The sequence below is a fragment of the Fringilla coelebs genome, assembly GCF_963513975.1.
Source record: "Fringilla coelebs genome assembly, chromosome: 1".
In the NCBI taxonomy this organism is placed as follows: domain Eukaryota; kingdom Metazoa; phylum Chordata; class Aves; order Passeriformes; family Fringillidae; genus Fringilla; species Fringilla coelebs.
In genome coordinates this window covers 8,785,269-8,809,819 of record NC_140028.1, presented here as the reverse complement: position 1 = coordinate 8,809,819, position 24,551 = coordinate 8,785,269, and the positions used below count along the sequence as shown (strand labels likewise).

Genomic DNA, 24,551 nt, shown 5'->3' with positions numbered 1-24,551 from the left:
TAGTAATGAAATATTACTACATTTACCATACCTAGATAAGTAAGAATTATATGAAGTAATTCTATCAAATAACACTGACATGGACAATACACACCACTCCTATTTTTAGATTAATTAAGGAATCTAACTCTCATTGATCTTTAAATTTCTAGTCTCTTTTGAAATCCCAGGCAATAAAAAGCTGTCAGCATTCATTTGTGGCTGGTAATACAATAAAGAATTAATCAAAAGTCCAAATTTCACTCTCTGACTCACTAAACTAAGAAAAAGAAAGTTTTAAAACATGACAGAGAATGTCACAGAACCCTAAATAAAACCTGCTTGTTAATAACACTGGGGTTTGATGCTTTTACTGAGGAAGCAATTAAAACACTGGGGTAATCTACTGATGACATTTTATGAAATAATTTATTTAATATGCCAATTTTAGTCAAATTCTACTAAAGAATCTCCCAGTTTTTCACTTGCCTGCATCATCTGCAAAGATGATGCTGCCAGAGCATAGAGGTTCATGTCACAAATATTTTTCCCAGAACACAGGCATGTACAATGTAGTCACTGTTACCTTATTCATGTAAAATCTCCATACAAAGGGTTCTTGCAGTATAAATACTACACTTTAAAAGTGTTACTATATTATTTCACTGAACATTGTGTCCTTCAGTTTCTTTTGATGACCTTACAAAAAATGTTGGTAAACACTGCCTTAGAAAGGCACCCATTCTGTGGTGATTTGCTGTGTAGCAAGTAATATGGTTAAAAATATGTTTCCAGATATGAATGTAAAAATTATTCCTTTCTTTTACTTCATGTGGAATTTATTATCTCCAGCATCTGTGGTGTGACAAGCTCATCAGAGAGGCAAGGAAAGAGGTTTTGGTTTTGTTTTTAAAGACTAGGGAACTATAAAGAGGCTGGAAGATGAATGGTGAAAGGTTTATTAACCTGATCAGAAGCTCCCTAAAACAAGTGAAAAACACTAAGAATTCAGATAGATTTCTATTGTGTTACTGAGAAGAGAGAGATATTTTTAGGATACTATTGCATGAAGTTTATTATAGGAGACTATTTTTAGATTAGTGACCAACATTTCAGTTATGTAAGGAATGTGCTAGGCCGTTTATCTAGCTGCAAAAAAAATATTATTTTGATAACTGTTTTTTAGAAACAAAAAGAATAAAACACAGTATAATACAGTCACTAAACTTGTCATGGATACAGCCTGAAAGAAATAGATTGTATTCTGGTCTTCCTATGAACTTACTAAGGAATTCCCATTAAGCTGTGCTGATCTCGAACTAGTATTCTCAAACATTGATAAAATCAGCCACAAAATTCTGCAAAAAAAGTATCTACTGGCCTTCCTGTTGTCAATCATTATTCATTTACCTTTTTCCTATATTACATCCCATTAATCGTAATGATAAAATTTGTATGGTTTGAGATAATTTGAAGAGGATCTATGCTCCAAATATTTCAAATGAGCACTCTATTTCAGTCCTAGGGAAAGAGAACAGATTCTGTGACTGTAAAAAGAACAGTAAACAATAGGTTAGTATCCTAGTATCCACATGCAATTGCAGTGAAGTTACACAGATCCATCTTTGGTCAGCAAATTCATGAAGTTCACAGGATCATAGAATGCTGGAGATTGGCAAGGACCTGTCATCTAATCCAAGCCCCCTGCTCAAACCACTTGAGCCAGTTGCCCAGGACCATGTCCAGATGGCTTTAGAACATCTTCAGGGATGGAGGATTCACAACCTCCCTGGGTGACCTGTGCAGACACCTGGTCACCCTCACAGTTAGAGTCTCCTGGTCTTCAGAGGGAACTCCTGCATTTCAGTCTGTGCCCACTGTCTCTGGTGCTGTCACTGGGCACCACTGAAAAGAGCCTGGCTCTGACTCTTTGCACCCTTCCTTTAGGTATTTCTGTGTATTGATAAGATCCCCTTGAGCCTTCTCTGCTCCAGGCTGGACAGTCCCAGCTCTCTCAGCCTTTCTTCACAGGAGAGGTGCTCCAGTTCCTTGATCATTTTTGTGGTCCTTTGCTGGATTCTCTCCAGCAGGTCCATGTCTCTCTTGCACTGGGGAACCCAGCACTCCACGTGTCTCCTACCAGTGCTGAACAGAGGGGGAAGATGGCCTCCCTCCACCTGCTGGCAATGCTCCTAACCTGCTCAGGACACAGCTGGTGTTCTTTGACAGAAGAGGGTATTGCTGACTCATGCTCAACTACATGGCAACCAAGACTCCCAGGTGTTTTTCTGCAAAGTTGCTTCCCAGAATCTACTGACAACAAGGACACCGTGCAGCATTCCATTCATGCATTCCTTGCTGTGTCCAAGCTACTCAAGCAGTTTTAACCAAACCAAGTCCAAGCTGAGAACATCTACCCAGTTATTCTATAGTGCTTCTCTTTCCTCATGTTTTACAAATATCTGAGAATCATGTATTCTGAGATGAAGTATACTCCAGAGCCTCAGGCTAGGCAAAATGCGTAGGTGTAGCTAAAATATCAAGGTAGGTTAAATATAAAGTTAATAATGGAATAAAGGCAGTTCTCAATCACAGTATGAAGAGAGAATATTCATTTTGCTGATTTAGGTATGATTTTATGGGTAGGAAGCAGAGTTAATATATATCCAGAAACACTTAGAAATATTTACATTTGCTAAGGCATTGATCATTCACAAAGGGACTAGCAAGATGTATGAGTAATAAAAGCAGGGTATGGGACAGAAAACTGCAAAGACAACTTTCATAGTTTAGCACTATTAAACAAAAATAAATCATATATATTTGAAAATTATACTATTCAAAAGGACAAGTATCAAGACTTCATTTTCAAACAAATTTATGGAAACAAATTCTCATTTGAGTGAATTTTGAACATGCAGAAAACCTTAACCAAATAAGTCCAATTTTCAGAATTCTTACAGTTTTTGGCAAAAAGGCATGTTTGATGCTAGAGTGACAGTTTGTGATTCAATGAGGGGCTGTCCTCATAGGGACAGACAGATGGTATGGGAGTGGAGGGTAGAAGGGAACATAGAAGGTAATAGCCACAAAATTTAGAGCCACTAGATGCATAGTCTTAGAATTAAATCAGAGTACAAAGAGAAAAAAATGACCCCATATAGCAGGTGAAGCTATTTGAGCTAAATAGTTTCTTCCTTCAGAAGGAAATACTGCATTTGATATACTCTGGTGGACTCACACATATCCCCTGCCCTTACACAACAGAGAAATTTCCTAAAGCCCAGAAGAGTAAGGCCAGAGTACCAAGAGATTGTTTTTTTCTGTAACTCTTCCCTGGGCAGGATTACTGTATTCCAAAAGCCAGAAGTATAAGATGTCCTACAGGGGCCTTAAAAGCAACACAACCCTCCCAAGGCAACAGCAGAAGATGCTGCAGTTGATTAACTTGTCCCTCAGCATCCCCACCATATAATCCATTTTCATCTCTGGAACTCCACCTCCCTAGAACTTCCAGCTCCCTGTCTCCTCCAAGCAGTTTCAGTTGAAACACCATGTTGCCACAACCTTCTTGCTCTATGGTCACAGTAGTTTGTACAGCTGGTCAGGGTATCCTTTCCAGCCAGGCAGAGCATGAAGGGAAAATGAATTAAGCAACTCTTTTTCCAAACACATGAGAAATGAGAGTAGTGCATCATCCCTTTATTTGAACAAATATGTAACTTTCATACACAGGTGTATCACACAAATTCTGATAAACTGATTTGCTCTTATTATTTCAAAAGTGGAAAAAGAAAGTAGGCATGTGTTTATTTTCATTATTTTAAAAAACCTATCTTCTTGGACATTTGCATAATACTGCATGTTTTGCATAGTCTTTTTTAGCACATAAAAAGCTGATCTTGTTTTAAGTAAAGGAAATACTAATTTCTATTAATACTAATTTTCATTATGCTCCTTTAGAGGGATTTTAAATACTAAGGCTTGGCTCTGCAATTAAATTGTCTTTCTGCAATGTTCCTTTTTTTGGAAAATATGCCCTGATGGGAAAGGCTAGAGCTGCATAGCTTTAGCAAGCCAGATGTTACCTGTAACTCAGAAACATTCCCAAAGTACTCACAACATTTAAGGGCTTTTGTGTGATGTCTCCTATTTTACATACCTTTGGCATGGTGACAACTAAATGGCCAGTTGTTTGTGATCTTTTAGCAGAGCTGCTGTCTGGCTTCACTTCCTCAGGGAGCACAAGCTGAAAAGGCTACGAAACAAAATGAAATTGAAGTATATAATGCTAAAATATCTTTTCTTTCTTTTACATGGACAAAATAAATACAAACCAACACCATCACATCCTTTGATTTTAACGACACTGCAGGTCTCAGTGCTTTCACTTTATGTATGGTATTGCTAAACCTAATAAATTATGCTAAATAGCTTTTGCTTACAAGTAGAGTCAGATGTATGTTCCTGAATTGCTGCCATTCCTGAAGTGGCATTTCTAAAGAAGGTTATAAATGATGCTTGACTTATATTAGCAATTAAATGAGAAAGATTATCCAGTCTATTTCAACATAAATCAATTCTCAAGTTCTGTTTATGCAGTTGGCTCAGTTAAAAATACGGATTTTGGTTTACTGTGGAAGTACTTTGAATTTTTTTTTCCTAAAAGGATGATAAAATTAATATCACTGAGAAGAGAGAAAACTGGAATGACATTTTAAATGCCCTTCCAAAAGAATATACATCCATTGGTTTCTGTCAGCTATAAATTCCAGATTGTGAAATTGCTACATTCTAGCCTAGAGCAACTAGGAAGCTCTCTTCTAAAGTGAATTATGGTACACTGTGTGGGGAGAATAAGAAGAGAGGAGAGAAGGAAAGTGAAATTTTATTTCAGGCTTTGTACATCTTCTGGTTAGGACTTCCACAGTTTATGTGTGGTTCAAAATAATGCCGGTATTGAAATAACATTCTCTCTGCATAGATGCAAATGATTGGTACCTTACAGAAGTCAGATCCAGAGGTCACTGAAAAACTATGGCAAGCATTAACTCTTGATTTGAAATGAATGTATAAGAAATCACAAACCTTTCCCTTCACCAGTACTCGTATGTAAGTTGGCTGTACATCAACATCAAGTAAAGAAGTGTCCAAATGTCTTCAGAATGAAATATAAATAAATGAATCAATCTACAATAGACCATATAGCTCTTTAAAAATTTCACAGTTTATAAAGCACAAGCTTAAATTTCAGTTATTAAATTTTCAAAAATACTATTAGGATTTAACGTTTTGGCGGAAAACACCCCATGATCTTCTTGTGAATGTCACCTATAATAATGTCTAAATTCTATCAAGTCCATGACATCAGCTATTGTATAACTGCAAGAATTCAAAATCCTTGAGGAAAAGAAAAAGGTCTTTCATCTGTTAGTCCAGTGCTTTACATTAATATTAAGAAAAATCTACATACTGTTTAAAATTGTGAAAATAATTTGCTGCTTTTCCTTCTGAAGGTTTTACTACTAAAATTATAACAGAAATTCCCTTTTTTTGTACAAAATTTGCTGGAAAACAATGAACATATATACTTTCCATTTCCAGAAAACACAGTAATTTTAAATCTTTCAAACAAAATTTGTGGCCTGTAAAAGCTCCACTTTTACATCTGCTCTTCACTATGAGACACCTGATGTGACTCCTGGAAATGCACAAGTACGTATTTCCCATTTCCCTTCTTTTACAACATTACTTTACAGGTGAATTTTTCAAATGTTTTAGTCTGCATTTCTTACAAGTGAGCACAGACTATTAAAATATGGACTATCCAGGGTCCCAAAGTGTTCAAGAAATGACTGTATGTGGCACTTAGTGCCGTGGTGTATTTCACAAGGTCATGATGACTCAAAGGCTGGACTTAATGTTCTTGAAGGTCTTTTCCAACCTAAATGATTCTGTGATTCTGGAGTACATCCAGAAATTTATTGCACCTGAAGAGATTTTCTGAGGTTCCAGAAAAAGTTCTGTACCTTATAAGTCAGAAACATAGAGCAAACCTCTTTTGAGGGAAATTACTAACTTTCAAAGGAAGCACACCTGGCATGAATAATATTTTTGTGCTATAAAACTAGCTCAAGTTTTATGTAACAAGTTTCTATTATGGATAAACATGTGGGTTTCCAGCCCCTTCCTGAAGAATTGAAAAGGTCACTGTAATGCTTAGCAGAATATGTACTACTTCCTTGTCATATTTTGCCTGGTTCAACCAAATTTCTTCCAAAAAATGCTCTAATATATTTCAAGAATAGGCATGAGCCATGGACTCATCTCACTAATCAAGGAAAATAAGACAAGTCTACTCTACTCTGTCTCAGGGAGAAGAATTTAACTAGAAGCACATGAACAGTACTGAAGCACTTCTAGGGCCAAAGCATGAGCAAAAAACCCACTCCCTACAGCCCTTATCTGCAAAGGAAGTATGGAAAAGATTTTACATATGTGTAAGAGAACAGGTGTGGAAGACACCTGCCTGTGGGCTGCAGAAAACATCAGTTCCCAAAAGGACTATTAGACACAGTGTCCATTCAGGATTAACAGAACAGTTTAAAGGGCCTTTGGCTTATTCAGCTTCACTTCTTTGGCACAGTTTTGAGATTGGTTCCATTATCCACTACATTATTTGTTTTCTTCTTGAAAAGTCCCTGTTACAGAGAGCAGTATAATTGAAACACTGTGTATTTCCTCTTATGAGTGGCAAAAATTATTGGGAAAAAAGATCTGACCTGTAAACAGCAAGATCCAAGATGATCTGGTTGTTTTCTTCATCATCTTTCAGAGAGAAATGAAGCCTAATAACAATGACAAGAAACACCTCCAGGATAAATACTGCTGGAGTGAATAAGCAAATATTACAGCATACTTCAAATGTTAGCAATTTTAGATTAATACAAACATCATTTAGACAATATGCCATGTGATCAATTAGAAACAGTTGCAATTTGCCCCATGAACAGAAAAAAATACTGGCATTTGAGCCGAGGTCATTCTGACATTTATTTTCTGATCTCCCTACTCAAACCACAAGAAAAAGAAAAAAGATCCTCTGCTGAAGGTCAGTTCAAATTAAGCTTATTCTGACAATGCAGAACGAGAGACATCTGCTGGTGAAACCTGTCTGGTCTATTACATCTTCATAGAAAAAAACTGTTCCAAAATGCATGAAAACCACTGAACTTTGTAATATTAACCTTACTGTATGTTCAAAAAATATGCACTTTTTTCATTGTAATTAATTTGGCCCAAGTATAAAAATCTGTCTGTGCATTTCCAAAGTAAAACGTGATTTGCATAATATCCTTGATTCTATAAGCTTTATATTTGCTGAAAATGAGCCTGTAGGTTGTATTAGCTCTGTGTTTGTGATCTGTTGGCTGTGTTCTTAAAATTGAGAATGAATCTTACCAGTTATAAATTGATGCCATCTATTACTATAACTGTAAGGAGATCTAGTGTAGACTTTACAAGTTCTGCTCATGTGCTCAAACATTTCTCATGCATGAAAGCAGAGAAAAAAGAGAATGAAATTGCCTACAAATTAGAAGCATTTGATAAATTAGTTATTAGTATTATATGAAGGGATTTTGCTTAGTATAATTTATCTGAGCTATTTCAGTGACACTAAATTACTTAGGTAACATGGGTTCAGGAAAGATGCTCAAATGTTAACAGATTAGATGATAAATTTTTTTAGCAATAAAAATATTTGGCAGATATACTTTGCACTCTTTGCTCTCCTGTATTCCGGGACAGTCAATTTGCAAGAAAGTTTACAGGTTGTAGTTTACGAGTATGTTTTATTGGAAAAGTGCAAAGAATACAAAACAGTTTTATTTCCTGTCTTACTGCATCAATGATCTTGAGAATCCACTAAAACATAAAGGGTGAACAAGAGGACAGAATTATAAAATTTTCCAGGAGGAATCTTAATTAGAACTGAAGAAGAGAAACAGTCTGTCCTCAGCAGCAAGCAGCCATTCCTCTTGCTAACTTTCCAAAAGAACAGCAGAGAAGTTTGGACATTTTTATGGACATGAGACTTCCACGTTGAAGCAAAAACTTTGGAGAACACCATCTGCTTACTTGTATCTCTTTCTTTATGTCTCCAATACACTGCCAGATTGCACTGAACAGCTGTGACATTCTTGTTGAAGTCATGACAAAAAATGCTCATTGGTCTGGCTTTATGTGGGCACATCCACAGACTAAATTCAGAAAACTCGGGTGACACAAACAGAGATGCTACTAACAGTGAACTCTGTTTCTTCTAAAAAAGATAGCTAGAGATTTAGTCTAAATGTCTCTGCTTTTTAGAGGCACAAGCAACTTCTATTAACACAAGATTTAAATTATTTTAGGCTTCTCTTTTTGGCTTAGAAAATGATACAATTTTTTTTTTTTAGTCAACACATTTTTACTGAAAAAAAGTACATCAATACAATGGAAAGTATCTCCTGCTATAGACAGACTAAACATGGCTCTACATGACACTAAACTCTTGTGCTACCTTTAATTCCCTCTGTTCTACTGAAAAGTGTGCACTACATACAATTTCTTGAATTTGCAAGGATTTCTAAATTTCCAAGATTTAGAAAGCAGTCTTCATGCTAATGATAAGCATGTCCATAGATTTGGTTTTGCACAGGTAAGTGGCAACTTTCTCATCCCACTCTGCTGCAGGAGGCCCTATGAGGAGTTTATAAGGAATAGTGTTTGCACTCAGCCCCCTGCTTTCCCTTAGAAAATGAAGGTTTGGTTTAAGTAAAATCAATGGCTGATATCCCTGGAAACTCATTCCAAAACACATGAAAACCCAAGTGCCTTTGTCAATGGCAAAACACAAAACACTCTTCTGTATGCCCATCCTCTGTTGCTGGAGACCTCACTCAGGGCCATAACGCCTCTTGCCACAGAACCTGATTATCCTTCCCAATTCTGCCAGTTTTACACCTGTCATCAGAGGACAGAATGATTTTGTCCAGAAATATTACTGGAAAGTATTTTTTCACATTTAAAGTGGCTTCTCATACACACTTATCTTCAACAGTTAAAACTTCTTACACTATTAGCAAGATGCTCCAAGAAAGAGCCTTACTATAGAAGGGAAAAGACTAAAATATCTTCTATCTTTTACAGAAAAACAAGTTCTTCACTCTTTAAAGACAAAGATGTTAAATTAAACAATCTTCAACATTTAACGCAATGACAACTGATTTTTTTTTCATCATCAGAATATAAATTTAGATCCAGTTTTCCCAAAAGGAATATAATACTGCAACAAGAATTTCTCAGCCCTCTTATTTTTGGATTGTCACATATATTGAAATAGTTGCCCAAATCAACTACAGAGAGATTAGACTGCTTAACCTCTTAACCTTACATACTTAGGCACATTCACATTCAGAACTTTTCCTTCTGCAGTGACCAATGTCCAAGCAGTCTTCTCTCTCTTTTTCGATTCCCTTAATAAAACAGAAAGAAAAATTGTTGATAGCTAATCATCAAAAAGTTGCATTATTATGCTTAATAACAAAAATAAAGAAGAGGATGGCAAGAGGTAAGAATTATCTGGTATTTGATGTTAAGGCTACAATTTAGATCAGGAACAAAACAGATTGCATCATGAGTCCAATTGCACACTGAGAATGTCTAAAGATGAACAAATAATTTATAATGTCAAGACTTACGTGGACTTCTTCTGCATGCCCATTATCAAGCAGAAATATATCAAATTATCTGGTATACAACAAGAAAATAATGGATGGCTTAAATGTATGTAATGGAACATTTTTCTAGTTAGGAATGGTCAAACTCATCATGAGGTGTTGCCACAGATAAATGGTTTGATGTATGGGCAAGCAATTCCAAAGAATTTTTATTCATGCTCACTTGATTACTCCCACTGAACAAATGCTTGGCCTGCCTTCAAACTGCATCTGTCTCTCAATCACTATTTTGCTCTAGCAAAAAGAATTTTAATGGTCAAAAGATTAAAAGCAGTATTAAATAGGATACAGTTGGACCAAAGGGCAGACATATAGATTATTTGTTGATGCATAGATTATATTTTTTGTTGTGTTCTTTGTTCAAAAATGCAATACATATTCCAGATTTATTGAGGATGTACTGATATATTACTTCAATACTCACTATCCATTTCCAGCTATTAGCAATTAAACTATATCTGACTTTCATTTAGTACAATAAACCAGCTACGATAAATTTATCTGCCCAAACAAAGTACAGTAAGATTATTAAGACTTGTAATACTGGTATTTTCCTGTGTAAATGTATAGATCATGAGCAAGGGAAGGAAGAGCAAGGAATCTTAGTAAAAAGAAAAGTCTGCTCACACCTAAGTTAAAATATGGAGTTTTCTTTAAAAATACAGAACTGTAATTGTCACAAGGCATTATTCTTCAGCTGGTTAATATAGTGGGTATGACCACTTTAGTCACCATATTTAAAGGGAAAACGTTTATCAAAAAAACCCCAACAACAACGCATTGCTTCTTTTTTGTTCCTGAACCTATTTCTTTCTATAAGTTCAATATTAAGAGCATGTTAAAGGTAAATCACTAATGATAGATGTAAAATATTATATATTTAGAACACCTTGGGGGAAAAAACCCCATAAAAACAGATTTGGTCTATAAATACAATGGATAGAAGAAATAAAAACACTTAAACAGATCTACTGGAACAACTACATAAAATGAATTTCTGTTTAAGAAAGACAATTATCCAAGTGTTAAACCCTATTCTAAAATATAAATCAGCTTTCGTGTGGAATTTGTGGGCTGCCAGTCTCCACACCAGAATTCCTATACTTGACACCCAAATGCAAAGTGAATGAACCACCACTCTGTTCAAAAGGTGTTCTCAGAAACACCTCACAAATTATATTCTACCACCTGTTAGCCTTTAATAATCTGTTCCCAGATGAAATTGTCTGTTCATGTGAACCATTTTGAGATGCTGTGAAACTTTCTCAGCGCCAAATCAAACGACCCACGAAAGGATTTTTAAACTCTTTCAATTACTTGGGAATTTAGAAAAATTCAGAAATTAATTATTCCATCTTTATTATAACACTGTTTGGATTCTCCTTGAATCTTGAAAGGGAAGAATTTGGAATACATTTGCTTTTCACTAGAGCAGGCATTTCCAAACACAGCAAAACTCAAACTGGCTAGAAGCTGAGTTTCACAGAAATTCTTCCAGGAAAGTGCTAGAACTTGAATTGATAATAGCAACAAGTTATGCACGTTTCCAGATTTCCTGGAGAATTCCCTAGGACTGACTTTTTCAATACTTAGCCTTGAGAAAAATTTTAGAAAGCAAGCCCTTACAAAGAACAGCAAAAAAAATTTCTGGCCCAAAGTATGTTATATAAGTAAAAGAGAGAGAGAAAGAAAAAAAAGAAGACGTAAACAAAAAGACATTGTTTACAATGTCTGTGGAACTGATAAGCCAGCAGCAATAAAATACTGGGGTTTTTTGCTAGTATCTGCATATGTTTTGCATGTTCAGCAAAACAAGTAACAAATTTATAAAGTTTTAAAGGCTTTTGAGGGACCAGACTTATTCAGATTCACCATGCCAAATAACACAGATAAAAGAATCTTATGACTTGTGACAAATATCTTTGATAAAGTATGAGAAAAAAATTTCTCATTTACATGGAAAAGTTCCTGAAATGCCACTTGGGCAAAAAACTTGTAGCATGGCCTGCATTACATAATGCAATCTGCAGTATGGATAAATGGTTTTAGCAGAATGTTAAATGCTGAACTACATAAAAAAGTTAGATGACAGAAAAGTGGAACTTCTAAACTCCATAAAAAGAGGTTGAAAAAAAATTATATTTAAAAACTCTGAGGAAAAATAAAATAAGGAGTACCTAAATTAAGTTTAGAAAATGAGGGAAAACAAAATCAACAATCTGAGTATTTAGTTTAGACTGTATAAGCCTATTTTAAGAAGCAACAAGGATTTAAGCTGTCAGTTCTCAGTAATATTTAATGTCAGGCAATCATCTGCCTGTTCTCTGCACCTTTGAAAATTTCTCCTTCAATTCATCAAAGATAAAAAACAAAGAAGTACCTTACACTGTCTTTAGCTCTCCGTTTTTCTTCAATATATCTGTGAGTTTCTAATCTAGATTCTGGAGTGTATGGTGTAGGCTCCTCCCAAAATTTTCTGTCTTCATCATCATCATTTTCAACTGTTCTGCATTCTTCTTGCTCTCCATCTGCTTCTGCCTGATTGGGTTTTTCCTGTGGGGACTCTGGGCTATACAAGATCACTGAAATATTATCCCAATGAAATGAAGAAAGAGTAACTTGCTAATAAATTACTGCAATAATATTTTTTCAACCCAATAATAACTGTACAATTCCTACCAAGAAGGGTATCTTATATATTTGGAGAACATTCTCTGTTCTGCTTCGTTTGTCAATCAACAAAGCATATTTTGACATAATGCTTTTCATTTACCTGACTATGAAGTGATAGTAGCTATACCTAATCCCCTGAAAACCCTGATAGATAGTTCAACAGATTTAATTTCAGAAAAGAATTTTCAGATACCCTCACAACTTTCAGGTGAGAAAAAATCTTCAGTCCATATGCTGTTTAAGAATTCCCAATATTAGGCAGCAACAGATTAGAAATTTATAAGGTAGCAATGAGCATCTCCTCAAATGCAATCTTAACACCTGAATAATTTTTTCTCCATAGCTCTAAGTTTCTATAAATCTCTATCAACAGAGAGATAAAACTAAATTTATGATACAGGTGGATTATGATACTATGAGGATACTATGAGGACAAGTTCTTCAGGCAGCTTCATGAAACAGTTTTGATGGGATTAAAAATAAAATGGCTAGCAAGAGCAATAGAAGATGACCCCAGACAAAAATCCTGCTGCTGTCTAGGTAATTTCAATGACATGAAGTAGAAGAAGTAGGAAAATCAACACCAAAGGCCTGCAATATTCCATTTCAGTCTTGCTGAAGATAATGCTAAGGCAAAAGCAATTATAGATGAACAGCTGTTTTCTCTGAAACCCCTGCTTTACCTTAAACAATAATTTCCAGCTGTTCTCCTGAAAGAAACTATTAATTACACTATTTTGGCACCCAGACAACTTAGCCTGGAGTTCTGGGAGGAAAAAAATCTATTGAACTGTGTCTGCAGGTCAATAATAAATTATGTTTCCAACTAATTATATTTTTCATTAGAGGTAACATGCATGAGGAGAAATATCTCTGCTTGAATCAACAATAATGATGAACAAAAATATTTAAGTGGAGTTATATAAACTCTTTAATAGAAAAAGCCAAACTTGTGAATAAAGAAAGAATAATGTTTACTCACAAACTGCTGTTGTTCACTGTTACCTGTCACATCCAAGCTTAGAGTCCATCTGTTTCTGTTTCTCATCCTTTCTTTCTTGCATCCTTTTTTGAGCCTCTTCCTTTTCTCTGGCCCTTTTGAGAAGGTAAGCTTCTTCCTGTTCTCTGATTTTCCATTTCACTTCTGGATAGTTTTGAAGTGCTTTAATCCTCTCTGAACGTTCTATTTCTTTACTATCCAAATACTTCCCACGGGGGAAAAAATCAGTATGTGGGAAATTATAAGCATATTCAAATCAATAAATCTATTCAATTGTAGTTTAATTTTGATAATTAAGTTCTGCCTATAATTAGAAATGCATCTTTCACATATCGATAGCACTATGTAAGTTATACTTTATTACAAAGAATTAACAATAACTTACTATTCAGATCTGAAAATGGTTTTGTGTTTTTAAGATCTGCTTTTAGCATTTTCCATGAATTTTAATTAGTCTTACTAGACTATACAGTAGAGAGAGTCCCTTCAGCTATTTCTGGTCTTTGTCTGATTTTGATTCAAACCAAAATTATTTCCTTTGGTGTCTAAGTTTATTGCCAACTGAGTAAGTTGAATCTACTCTTAATAAGTTAAGTAGTGCCTGTGGTTCTCTGAGGAAAATTGTGAGAACATCTTTCAGGCCCAAGACTGCTTCATTGACAGGAAATCATTACATCAGTTCAGTCACAGCAGAAAACCACAATCTCAAAGTATCTATTTCTAGCCAATGCAATGCAGTGCAATTTTTCACCAACTTGGATTTTTTTACTGTCTCACACTGCAGGTTTAGTACATATTGTTGGAATGGTACCAACAACCCACTAACTTTCTGCAATCATGCTAATAATTTAAAAATACATTGTATATAACAGCCATGAAGAAAAAACTCCCAGAACTGTACAATACATTTATTTGAAAAAGAACTGAAAAACTTTTGTTTAAGAATCTCCAATAAAGATGACAGAAAAGTTAATGAATAATTGTGATCCCATCAGAATAGACCAGTTATTATCATATTATTTATTGCAGTAATTTCTTCTTTGGAATAGAATTTAATTTCCTGTGAGCATTAAGAAAAAGTCTATTAGCTTTCCAAATAAGGTGATTATTTTGTTTAGGATAAGTATGTTCAGTCAACAGTACTCATGTTTTATTTGGATTTAAGTTTTAAAATCTTACTTGTAACTGCTGAAGAGTTGCCACTACAAATTGTCTATATCCTTCAAATTCAGTACATGGGTTACCCATCAGAAACAATTCCTTCAGATGAATATTGCATTTTAGGGATTCAATACTGGAGAGTTCACCAATGAAATTTGCTGTCAGGTCAAGTTTCTTTAATTCTTCACAGCCTGTTTGAAAGAAACCTTAATTCAATTTGTCCATAACATAACTGTACACATGATATACATACAGACACACGGACACAATTGGATATAAAACTGTCTCCATTTGTGTTCTGTAAACTGGTTTCATTCTATCAGAACTTCATATTTTCCAAGACTCTTTCTGACAGAGAGTGACTCACAGCTAAAGTTTATGAGCTTACAATACTTACAGGAATAAAAAACTTCAATAAAATACAAAATACCATAACATTATTGCTTTACCAGTATCAAAACCTTGTAGACATTCATAGACAAACTATTAAATATTTAACTTTCAGATAAGCTGGATTTTATTTTTAACAGTCTGATTGCCTTGATACCCCTTCTCAGCTAATTCTCAATCATGTGGCTAAAATTCAATCCAATTGCTTAAAGACAGCAGGATCAATGATGAGTTTCAGTTCTGAGTATGGTTAATCTCTGGTAATATTATTCAAATACAAAGATAAGACTTCCCAAAAACTCACTGCAAGTTAGGTTTTCCACTCTGTGGACTCAGCTGTCATTGTAAATACTTTATCACTGATTAAATTGCAAATACTGGTCAGAAAGTGTTTGTACTAAAAAATTCATTACAAACAGAAACTATAAATTAGATAACAAAATGCTCTGGAAAATCTGATTTTTAAATTTATTAGCCTTTCATTTTAGCATAATGTATCCATGAATCATAAACTTGACTCTAAGAGTAAAAAGTTTAGCTGAGAGCAAACTCAGCTTTGATTCACATCACTGTAATCACTTTCCTTTCCTGGTCTATCTGCTAATTTTTATGCACAGTTGAGCTGTAAGAAAGTAAACAATGTAGAAAAATTTATTAAGGGATTTAAATAACCCAAATTTATGCAAGGGCCAATCCTGAAGGTTGTAATTCCTAAGTAAATGACAAATCACAGTAATAACTAATGCAGACTGATAGATGAATTTAAAATTTAGTGGCATGAAAATAAATGCAACTTTCTCAGCAAATTCCCAAATATGTACTACACTACTTACTTCTTCACCATTTTCAAATTTGTGTTTAGTCTATTTGCCTGTTTTTTATTTAAGCCATCCCCTTGAATCAGCTTGCAGACTTAAAAACACAAAGTAAACCAACCAACCACCCAACTAAACCAACAAAAGAAAAACAAAACAAAACCAAAAGACACACACACACAGAAATAACCAACCAACCAATCAGTTTGTTTGGAGTTGTTTTTTAACTGTTCCTTTGTTAAGATGGATATATTAAAGATTCAGCAACAGGCTAGTCAGAACTGAGAAAGAGAAAACAATCAAGTCAAGTAATATGGAATGTGTTTATAGGTTGCTCCAAGTCTTAGGTATTTATCTTGGAAAATGCCATATTTTGCACATGGAATGTGCAGAAGTGACAGGACAAAGGATTAAACACAGATAAAACAGACATGATGTCAAGCAATGAAAGAGAAAAAAAATCCTTTGACAACCTCTTTTAAAAAAACTCAGACCCTCAGTGCAACCTGTGCTGAGCACAAAACCTTCCTGTGTGTGACATTTGATTCCTGAAGATGAAACATGACCAGGAGACATTTAGGAAATGTCAAAGAGAAAAATTCAGCAGTAGGAAGTGCTTGCTAGAAAGAAGAATTTACTGAAGCCCTGCACCCAAGGATCCTCTACATATCCACAAAATACCCCTACAGGTGGGCACACTTAATGGCTTCCACTCTTTTACACCAAGTCACAACTTCAGTGTTCTAATATGAAAAGGCAAAATGGCTTTTTTCAAAATCTGACCTTCCAGATTTTCAATTCTTTCAATGTTGTTCAAAGCTACATTTAAATATTCCAGCTTCTTTAGTTTGCTCACATTTTCTGTAACAAAACATAGATGGATTATTTTAGTTATCAGCACTGGAAAGTATGATGGTTTCACTTGCTTACTTTACTTTAAAGCAACAATGAAGCAAAAAAATTAGGAAAGGACAAATTTGAATATGTATCACATTGCTGGACATTAATATTTTAATGTTAATAAAAAGACAAAACAAAAAAGTTTTCTGAAAACACAAAATAAAAAAGCAAAAATAATAAGGAAGTTATAAACACATTTTTTATCACAAATCCATAAAACACATATCTAATTCAAGAGAAATGGCTGAAAAAGCACAGTGAGACATTCCATCTTGGGAAATGTGAGATATCTACAAATTCAGTGACATGAATCCTACCACAGTTTACTAAAAACTTGGAGAGGTATTTTCTACATAATTCACAAACAAATGGTGACATCAATTTCTGAGCTTAGTTTGGATGTTTGCTTTTATTGCAATATTTCTGTAAAGAAATGAACATTTCTGTATTTCTGTATGATGTGAGAGCTGTGTTGAAGCCAGTGACACCACACACACACAGAGGATGCCTGAGAAGTCCCTGCCTGCTCACGAGGCAGGGCTGATCTCAAGAGCTGCATCAAGGTTTGCTTTAAGAAGAGAAAAGAAACAGCCCAACAGAGCCAATATAAACCATTTCTCTATGATAGTCAGAGGCATGCTTGGAACTGCTGCGTCCTCTGCAAGGAGATGTTGGTATCCACTGGGAAGAAAAACTTCTCAACTTCAGTACTTTGTAACACAGCCCCTGCTGACAATGGTTTTGGCCACTACTATAGTGTGGAGAGGAGTTGGTGGTGCCTGTTTTGGTTGTTTTTTGGTTTGGGGTTGTTTTTTTTTTTCATTTGTTATTAAGGTATTACCTCAGAAAGCTGTCATATTTTACAAGAATATATTAATCAGCAAGTTGCATACTTTTTCAACTCCTACAGTTAGATTATGGTAACATAAAAATTGCTAGTCTCAAAAATGAAATTGCTGAAAAAAAATTGTGTTCAAAAAGCAACAATCTGAATGTGATATCCTGTGCTAACCTGAAGGAGGCCTGAGTGTTGACAGAAGAGCCACAAGATAAAATCTTGTGCCTTATTAAGGACCCATTAACAGAGAGAAAACCAATTTAATTTAGTCCTTCTTTTGATGGGGCAAAGAAGTAGAAAGCAGCTTAAAAAACTTGTTCTCTCTGGGAGAAGATTCCTCCACTTTAGGAAATGCTAAATCTAAATCTCTCACTTGAAAGATTAAGTGTTCTCAAGGGACTCATCAGGAAACTAAGGATTTGCCTACAAGTTCTGAACAGAGAACTTCCTCTTAAAACCTCAGTATTTTTGTCTTCCTCTTAAGGAACTTCAAAGAGATATTCTAATATAATTTCTGAACACTTCCAACTTTTTGTTGTTCATCTAGACAATATGTGTAGACTCTAAGCTTTTCCAGCCCAAGGCTTGATGTCACATCTTCCAATATGGAACAAAACCAAACCATATGAAATTACGTCTTGTCCTGTGGTGCAGGAAGACCATTAAGGCTTTGTTGCAGAAAGTTTGGTTCATGCTCATGTACACAAGCAAATATTTTATCTCAATAAAAATTGCTTCAATATTAACAAAAAAAAATATTACTTGCATGAAAATGAAATTTTAAAAAGAGCCTGAGAGAGCTAATCCTGTGATATCAGAGTCCATGGTATATGGTAAACTCTTTTGACTCTCTGCTACAAGATGGGATATTTAAACTATGTCCTGATTTTTGAAATTTTAAGGTGTTTAAAAAGGGTTTCACACTCATATTCTAGTGACTTGTAGCTCAGTAGTATATTTTTAATTTTAAATTTCCCTTGAAAATTCTTGAGCTTCTTAGAAATTTAATAAAGAAACCAGGAAAGGAACTCTTGTTAGGAGCCCATTCCCTCAAGTATAACAGAATATTTTTTTTTCTGATTTCAAAATTATGCATGTGAATACATTTTAAAAGAATCATACTGACAATAGACTTACCAATTTTTGGAATTAGGTTATTCTGAAGATAGAGAATTTTTAAATCTCGACACCATTTGTCAAGATGCTCTAGCTTTTCTATTTCCTGCTGATGTAAAGAGATTTCTTCCAGTGAAAAAATTTCACAGTTGTTATGTTCTGCACGTCTTCTAACAAGATCTTCAGTGACTGAAAGAAACATTAGATGTTAAATTTCTCTTTAATCATTTTCTGCCATCTGACTTAGGAGCAAATTATAAAATCATTAAAATATTTTGCTCCACCATACCAAATAGCCCAGTAGAAATGACAACAAAAATAAAATCTGCCAGAAAAGATATCAAGATATCAAGTAGCTTTGACCCACTCTGCCACAGTCACGTCACCTGTAACATTCGGAAAGATCCATATGAAAACTGCTGAGTCTTCCATAAGAATGTGATACAGCCCTTGCAGAAATTAATCCAGCAGCCACTATTTTCAGCATAGCTTGGGTTGCAGATTGATTCATGTAGACAAGTAGTGGAGTGTTTTATGCTGTTTTATTTCCAGATGCCAGATGTTCACATCCCAGACAGCAACGGGGGTGGGGGGGAAGCAAACTACAGTGTGTCATCATATTCTTTCAGCAGCACAGGGTGCACAGAAAAAAGCATGATAAATGCTGAAAGTGGACAGATATTTTTTATTCCGTAATTAACTCTAACTCTTTATGTTAGAATGAAATGTATACCTGGTATTTCTTAGGCACTACCAGGTCATCAGAGCCAGCAAAGGAGTTTCAGTGGCTGAAAAACACCAGAGACCTGGGTTCAGTTATCATGTTGTAATATTTAATGCCAGGCAGTCTCTCAAACAGTGAAAAGGCTCTGTGTAATGAAGGTAAAGAAATTCTAGAAGAACCAGCGCTCACTCCTGAGCTAGATAATAGAATTTTGTTTCCAGCACACTGCATCAAAAAGTGCCAGCATTTTCCTGTCCTTGACAAGCACTGGACTATAGTGAAGTCATGAGGAAAACCACAGGGTTTTATCAAGTTAGCATTATTTTAATGCTGAAAAAAAAAAGACAAAAAAGCCTTACAAAAAGGATCTGAAGAACAGTAAGTAAAATGAAAAAGTATATAAAGATCTGTGAAAATTAACTTCCTACCATGCATTAATTAAAAGTACTCTTTACTTCTTTGTCTCAGGGAGGTTTTGTGAAATCATCCAGCTTTATTAGTGGTCCTGGAATGGCTGCACACATTCACATGGACCAGCAAACTATGTACCAATACAGCCCAAACTCTCATTTGTCTGTAAGCTCCTCTATCTGTAGTCTTCAGGAAACTGGTTGTATTTATATTATATTACTTATAAATGTCCAGGCTTAAATCTTCCTTCTGCTCAAAAGAGGGTTGTTGAAACTCAAAAGAGTTTCACCTGACAGAATTCATTTACAGAATTAAATGTGGAGATACAGATACTGGTAGAAGGGGGGAACCTGTCTGCACATAAATCATATTGGAAAAGGTGTCTTTGTCTCTCTTAACCACATTGAGCAGGTTTATTGCATCTGAAAAATCATCTTCCCTTCCACTTGAACTTGATTAAAGTAACAGAGAAAAGAGGAAAAAAAGTCAGTAATTGTGACCAAATACTTCGGTCTTCACAGTAAATATGAAAAAACACTGACATTTTATTAAGTTACTTGGCAAATCTGCTGGAAATTGAAAGAAAAAAAAAGTCTGCTTACTACTGTGTTTGGCTGCAGATTTTTCAGTGCTGCTATTACCAAGTAATTTTGAGCAGAAAAACAATACTCCCCAATCTGCATATATACACACTGGTGGTGTGAAAAATGCATATTTTATGATTGGCTTTTCTCAAATATTAAAATTAGTATTATATGTGTTATGTTAGAAAATTATGCTGTATTAATTTTTTAAGTAGTGTGTTAAATATAGTTCTAGGTTATAACATAATGTTACAATAGAAACTATGCTATGCAAGGTAGTTTTTTAAAAGAGAGGACTCGCACCGAGATAGGAGCCACAGGACACCTAAATCTTTCAGGGAAAGAGAATTTATTGCTCCATTATCAGAAGAAATGAACTTCTTCCTGCCTTGCTCAGTTCTGAAGACACTGTTAGGACTAAGAGCAAGAAGCTGACACTGACCAGACAGAATCCTTTGTTTGAATGGAATTTATGCATCATGTAGGAGGTGTATGGATATGCAACAGGCTATTGTTTTTAAGGGTTAATCCTCTGTTATGTTGCCCAGAAAAAAGTAACTCTTTGTTTTTATTGTCTCATATTGTCCTAAATCCTGATTGTCCAAATTTTTATTACTCTAATTATATTACTATTTTATAACCATTTTATTACTAATAAACTTTTAAAATTTTAAAAACAAGTGATAGGCGTTTTTCACAGGTGGCAATATTATGCCCTATACCCTTTATACAAAAAGAAGTCATACAAACTATTCCTGAAAGCTTAATTACAGCCCAATTTCCATTTGGTGATGAAAATTGAAATTATTTTTGCAGCAATTCTCCAAAAATGTCCACTTTCATTAACACATGATTTGCAAAGCAGAGACTGTCTTTCACAATAAAAGCTACAGTGAAGCTTTAGAAAACTAGAAACCTTTGATATCCTGTTGTAGGGAACTGCCTGAATATTTGACATTTTGTGTAAGATATAGTTCATTTAAGAGGAATGAGGGAAACAAGCTTGCAAGAGAAAACAAATATTAAATAAAATTTTAAATAACAGCATCTCCAGGACATTGAAAAACACACTGAACTCACTAAAAAGTTCATTAACCAGATTTTCTGGTGTTGTGTGCAGTAATAGGAGACTGGAGCAGCAACCTGAGTGTTCACAACTACTCTCAGGTTCCCATGAACACAGGAGGAAATGAGGGATGGCATCAATCAAGTGGAGAGAACAGATCTTGAAGTTCTAATGCCTGGGCTTCCAAAACTTACACGCTTTACTCAAAAAAACGAAGCAGAAATGAAGGATGACATTAAAGAAATTGAAAGAATAAGCAGATGGACAGCTGCAGGTGTATCAGGAGATGATGGGGGAAGCTGCATTTCAGAAAAGTGAAGTATGCCACCATTACTTTTAGACTCCAATTCATGCTGCGCTGTTCAGGAGATAAAGTCATTCTCCTTCAGGCAGTGCCTGCTCCAAGAAGGCATCTGCCAGCTTCCTGCAGGGAGAAGGAGCACCTGTCCAAAGCACTGTTTGAGCTCAGCATGGGACTGGCAGTCCAGTGAAAATATACAATCAAAACAGATTACAAGAAAAATCACAAAGGAAGGGAACTCCTTTTTCATGAGTAAAAGGTGTGAACACTCAGTCTTTTGGGTCATACTGCTGTACCTGTAAAAGATGATCCATTCATAAGTAACAGTATAGAGTGTTTTACCTCTATTTGGGGTTTTTCCACATCTGACAGACCTGGGCTCTGACATAAGCCATCCTATCCAGCATCCCCCCTTGAGGGGCTGCCCCACCAAGGAGAGGTCCCCACCTGGGCCACCCCAGTCCCCACTGCTGGCCCTCTCAGGGCTGCTTTGGGAGGCAAGGAACCCCTGTGCTTCACGTGGGGAGATAAAATGGGGGCTATGGCCAGGGAGGAGGAAAATCTGACAATTATCCAAGGGAGGCAGGAGGGCAGGGGGCTGCCAGGGAACTGTGGGGATGGTGGGGACGGGACACAACTGCGGCAAAAGGGAACGTGAACCAGAGAATAGTTTAGATTGGAAAACACCTTTAAGATCATCTAGTACAACCCAGCACTGCCAAATCCACCACGAAGACATGTCCCTAAATGTCACATCTACATGAGTTTTAAATAACTCTAGACGTATTGACTCCACCAGTTCCCCGCTCAGCCTGTTCCAGTGCTTGAAAACCCCCTCCATGACCCATTTTTTCCCAACATCTAAGCTAAACCTCCCCTGGCACAACTTGGGGCCATCTCTTGCCCTGTCACACGGAAGAAGAGGGCCGCCAGGGAGTTGTAGGCAGCCATGAGTTCTCCCCTGAGCCCCCGGGCTGAGCACCCCCAGCTCCCTCAGCCGCTCCTCATCAGACTTGTGCTGCAGCCCCTTCCCAGCTTTGCCGCCCTTCTGCGGACACGAAGGAGGCGCGCCGGGCGCGGGGCCCATTCCGGAGAGGAGGGCAGGGCCCGGGGAGGGGAGGGAAGCGGCGCTCTCCGACACTCACTGCGCACCATGACCGCCCTCGGCCGCCGCCGCGCAGCCACAGCAACGGCCCCGGGCGGCGGTGCTGAGGGCGGCGCTGAGGGCGGTGCTGAGGGCGGCCCCGGGCGGCGGCGCTGAGGGCGGTGCTGAGGGCGGCCCTGAGGGCGGTGCCGCGGCCTCGCTGGAGCCCCGGGCGGAGGTGCGGCCCCGCGGCTCTCGGCCCTGCTTTCCTTCGGTGTCTTTTCCTCAGGCATAAATCTCACGTCTCGTCCTTTGCATGACACTTCTGTCCTCCTCCTGCTTATCCGTCAACTAGTTTGCCTCACATATTTTGGGCTGAAAGCTTGTTTTCCGTTGTTTTGTTTGTGAAAGCAGCCTGTTCCAGTGATTCGCAGTCTCGTACAATTTTAGAATCGTAGAACAGTTTAGGTTGGAAAAGTTCTGTGAGATCGCCAAGTCCACCTGTTAATTTGACACAGCCAATTTACCCATAAACCATGTACCCCCCAGTGCCAGGTCTACATCTCTTCCAAATTTTTCCAGGGATGGCGACTCCACCGCTTCCCTGCACACCCTGTTCAGTTCTGGATCACAACCAGCATCAGGTCAAAGTGGTGACATCAGGAAAGTCATTCTGTATTTCTTACCTGTCTTCATTAACCTAAAGTTCTAATCAAACTGAAGGGTTATCTTCTACTAACAGGAAATTTACCTATAAATTTAAATAAAGCAGCAGGAATTTTTATAAAGATCAAATTTATTTATTTAGCCATTTACCTCTGATGTAAATGCAGTTCCCCACAGCCACTCTGCAGCTTTCTATCTATATGGCTGATTAGAGGAGTATGAATGTGCCATTGAGTTAAGGCTCCTGAGATTTGTGGAGATGATGAGACACAAAGGAGCAGGAGTGGTTTATTCACTTTGACTCCACTGTGTTTGTCCTGGCCTATCTGACTGGATAAGTGACAACTCCACTCGGAGGATAGCAGGGTTTACACAGATGGTTAGATGTGGCCCAGGGCCCCTGCACAGAATCACAGACATTAAAGAACGGCCCATACATTTACCTACACATTTATATCAAATTGCAGGCGTCTTCAAATAATAATTATTTGCTAGTAATATATATATATATATTTTTTTTTTTACTTGGGAAAAAAACTCACAATCAAAGTAGTAATTTCAAACAAGGAAAAAAATCTTGTTTTCACTGTGTACAGTATTTTAAACCCTGTGTTTATGTTGTGTAACATTGAAATGCCTGTGTTATTTGGTTAAGCTAAGATCAAGGGGCGAAAGTGTTCTTCCTTTTTTCAGTATCCTGGATGATAATTCTGAAGAAAGGAATATAAAATCTGCAATTAATTAAATTACCAAATAAGTGAGTTGACTTGATGAGTGGGTTGACTTGGCAGAATGCCAGGTGCTCACCAGCTTTTTTTTTTTTCTCACTTCCCAGCCTCAACAGAAGATGGGGAGAAAATTTGATAAGAAGCTCATGGATTGGGATAAGGGCAGGGACATCAAACAACAATTACCATCATGGGCAAAACTGATTAAATTTGGGGAAATTAATGTAACTTTTTGCCAATTAAACAGAGTAGTTTAGAGAGACATAATAACAAATCTAAATCCACCCTCCTATTATTTCTCCCTACTCCCCAGCTCAACTTCACTCCAAACCC

At 36.4% G+C, this 24,551-nt stretch overlaps 1 protein-coding gene across 1 annotated transcript in view; it reads right to left on the bottom strand.

Moving 5' to 3' along the window:
• The window catches only part of DNAAF11 (dynein axonemal assembly factor 11), a 34,983-nt gene extending 12,058 nt beyond the window's left edge, over positions 1-22,925 (bottom strand). Inside the window, exons 1-10 of the mRNA XM_084213465.1 lie at positions 22,886-22,925; positions 18,676-18,843; positions 16,584-16,661; positions 14,614-14,786; positions 13,440-13,639; positions 12,142-12,330; positions 9,420-9,497; positions 6,762-6,827; positions 5,068-5,137; positions 4,142-4,237 (exon numbers count right to left, since the gene is read on the bottom strand). Of these exons, the coding sequence (XP_084069591.1) occupies positions 4,142-4,237; positions 5,068-5,137; positions 6,762-6,827; positions 9,420-9,497; positions 12,142-12,330; positions 13,440-13,639; positions 14,614-14,786; positions 16,584-16,661; positions 18,676-18,843; positions 22,886-22,895 (1,128 nt within the window). The 5' untranslated portion in view covers positions 22,896-22,925. The remainder of the gene's footprint in view (positions 1-4,141; positions 4,238-5,067; positions 5,138-6,761; positions 6,828-9,419; positions 9,498-12,141; positions 12,331-13,439; positions 13,640-14,613; positions 14,787-16,583; positions 16,662-18,675; positions 18,844-22,885) is intronic.
• Positions 22,926-24,551: the final 1,626 nt, after the last annotated feature.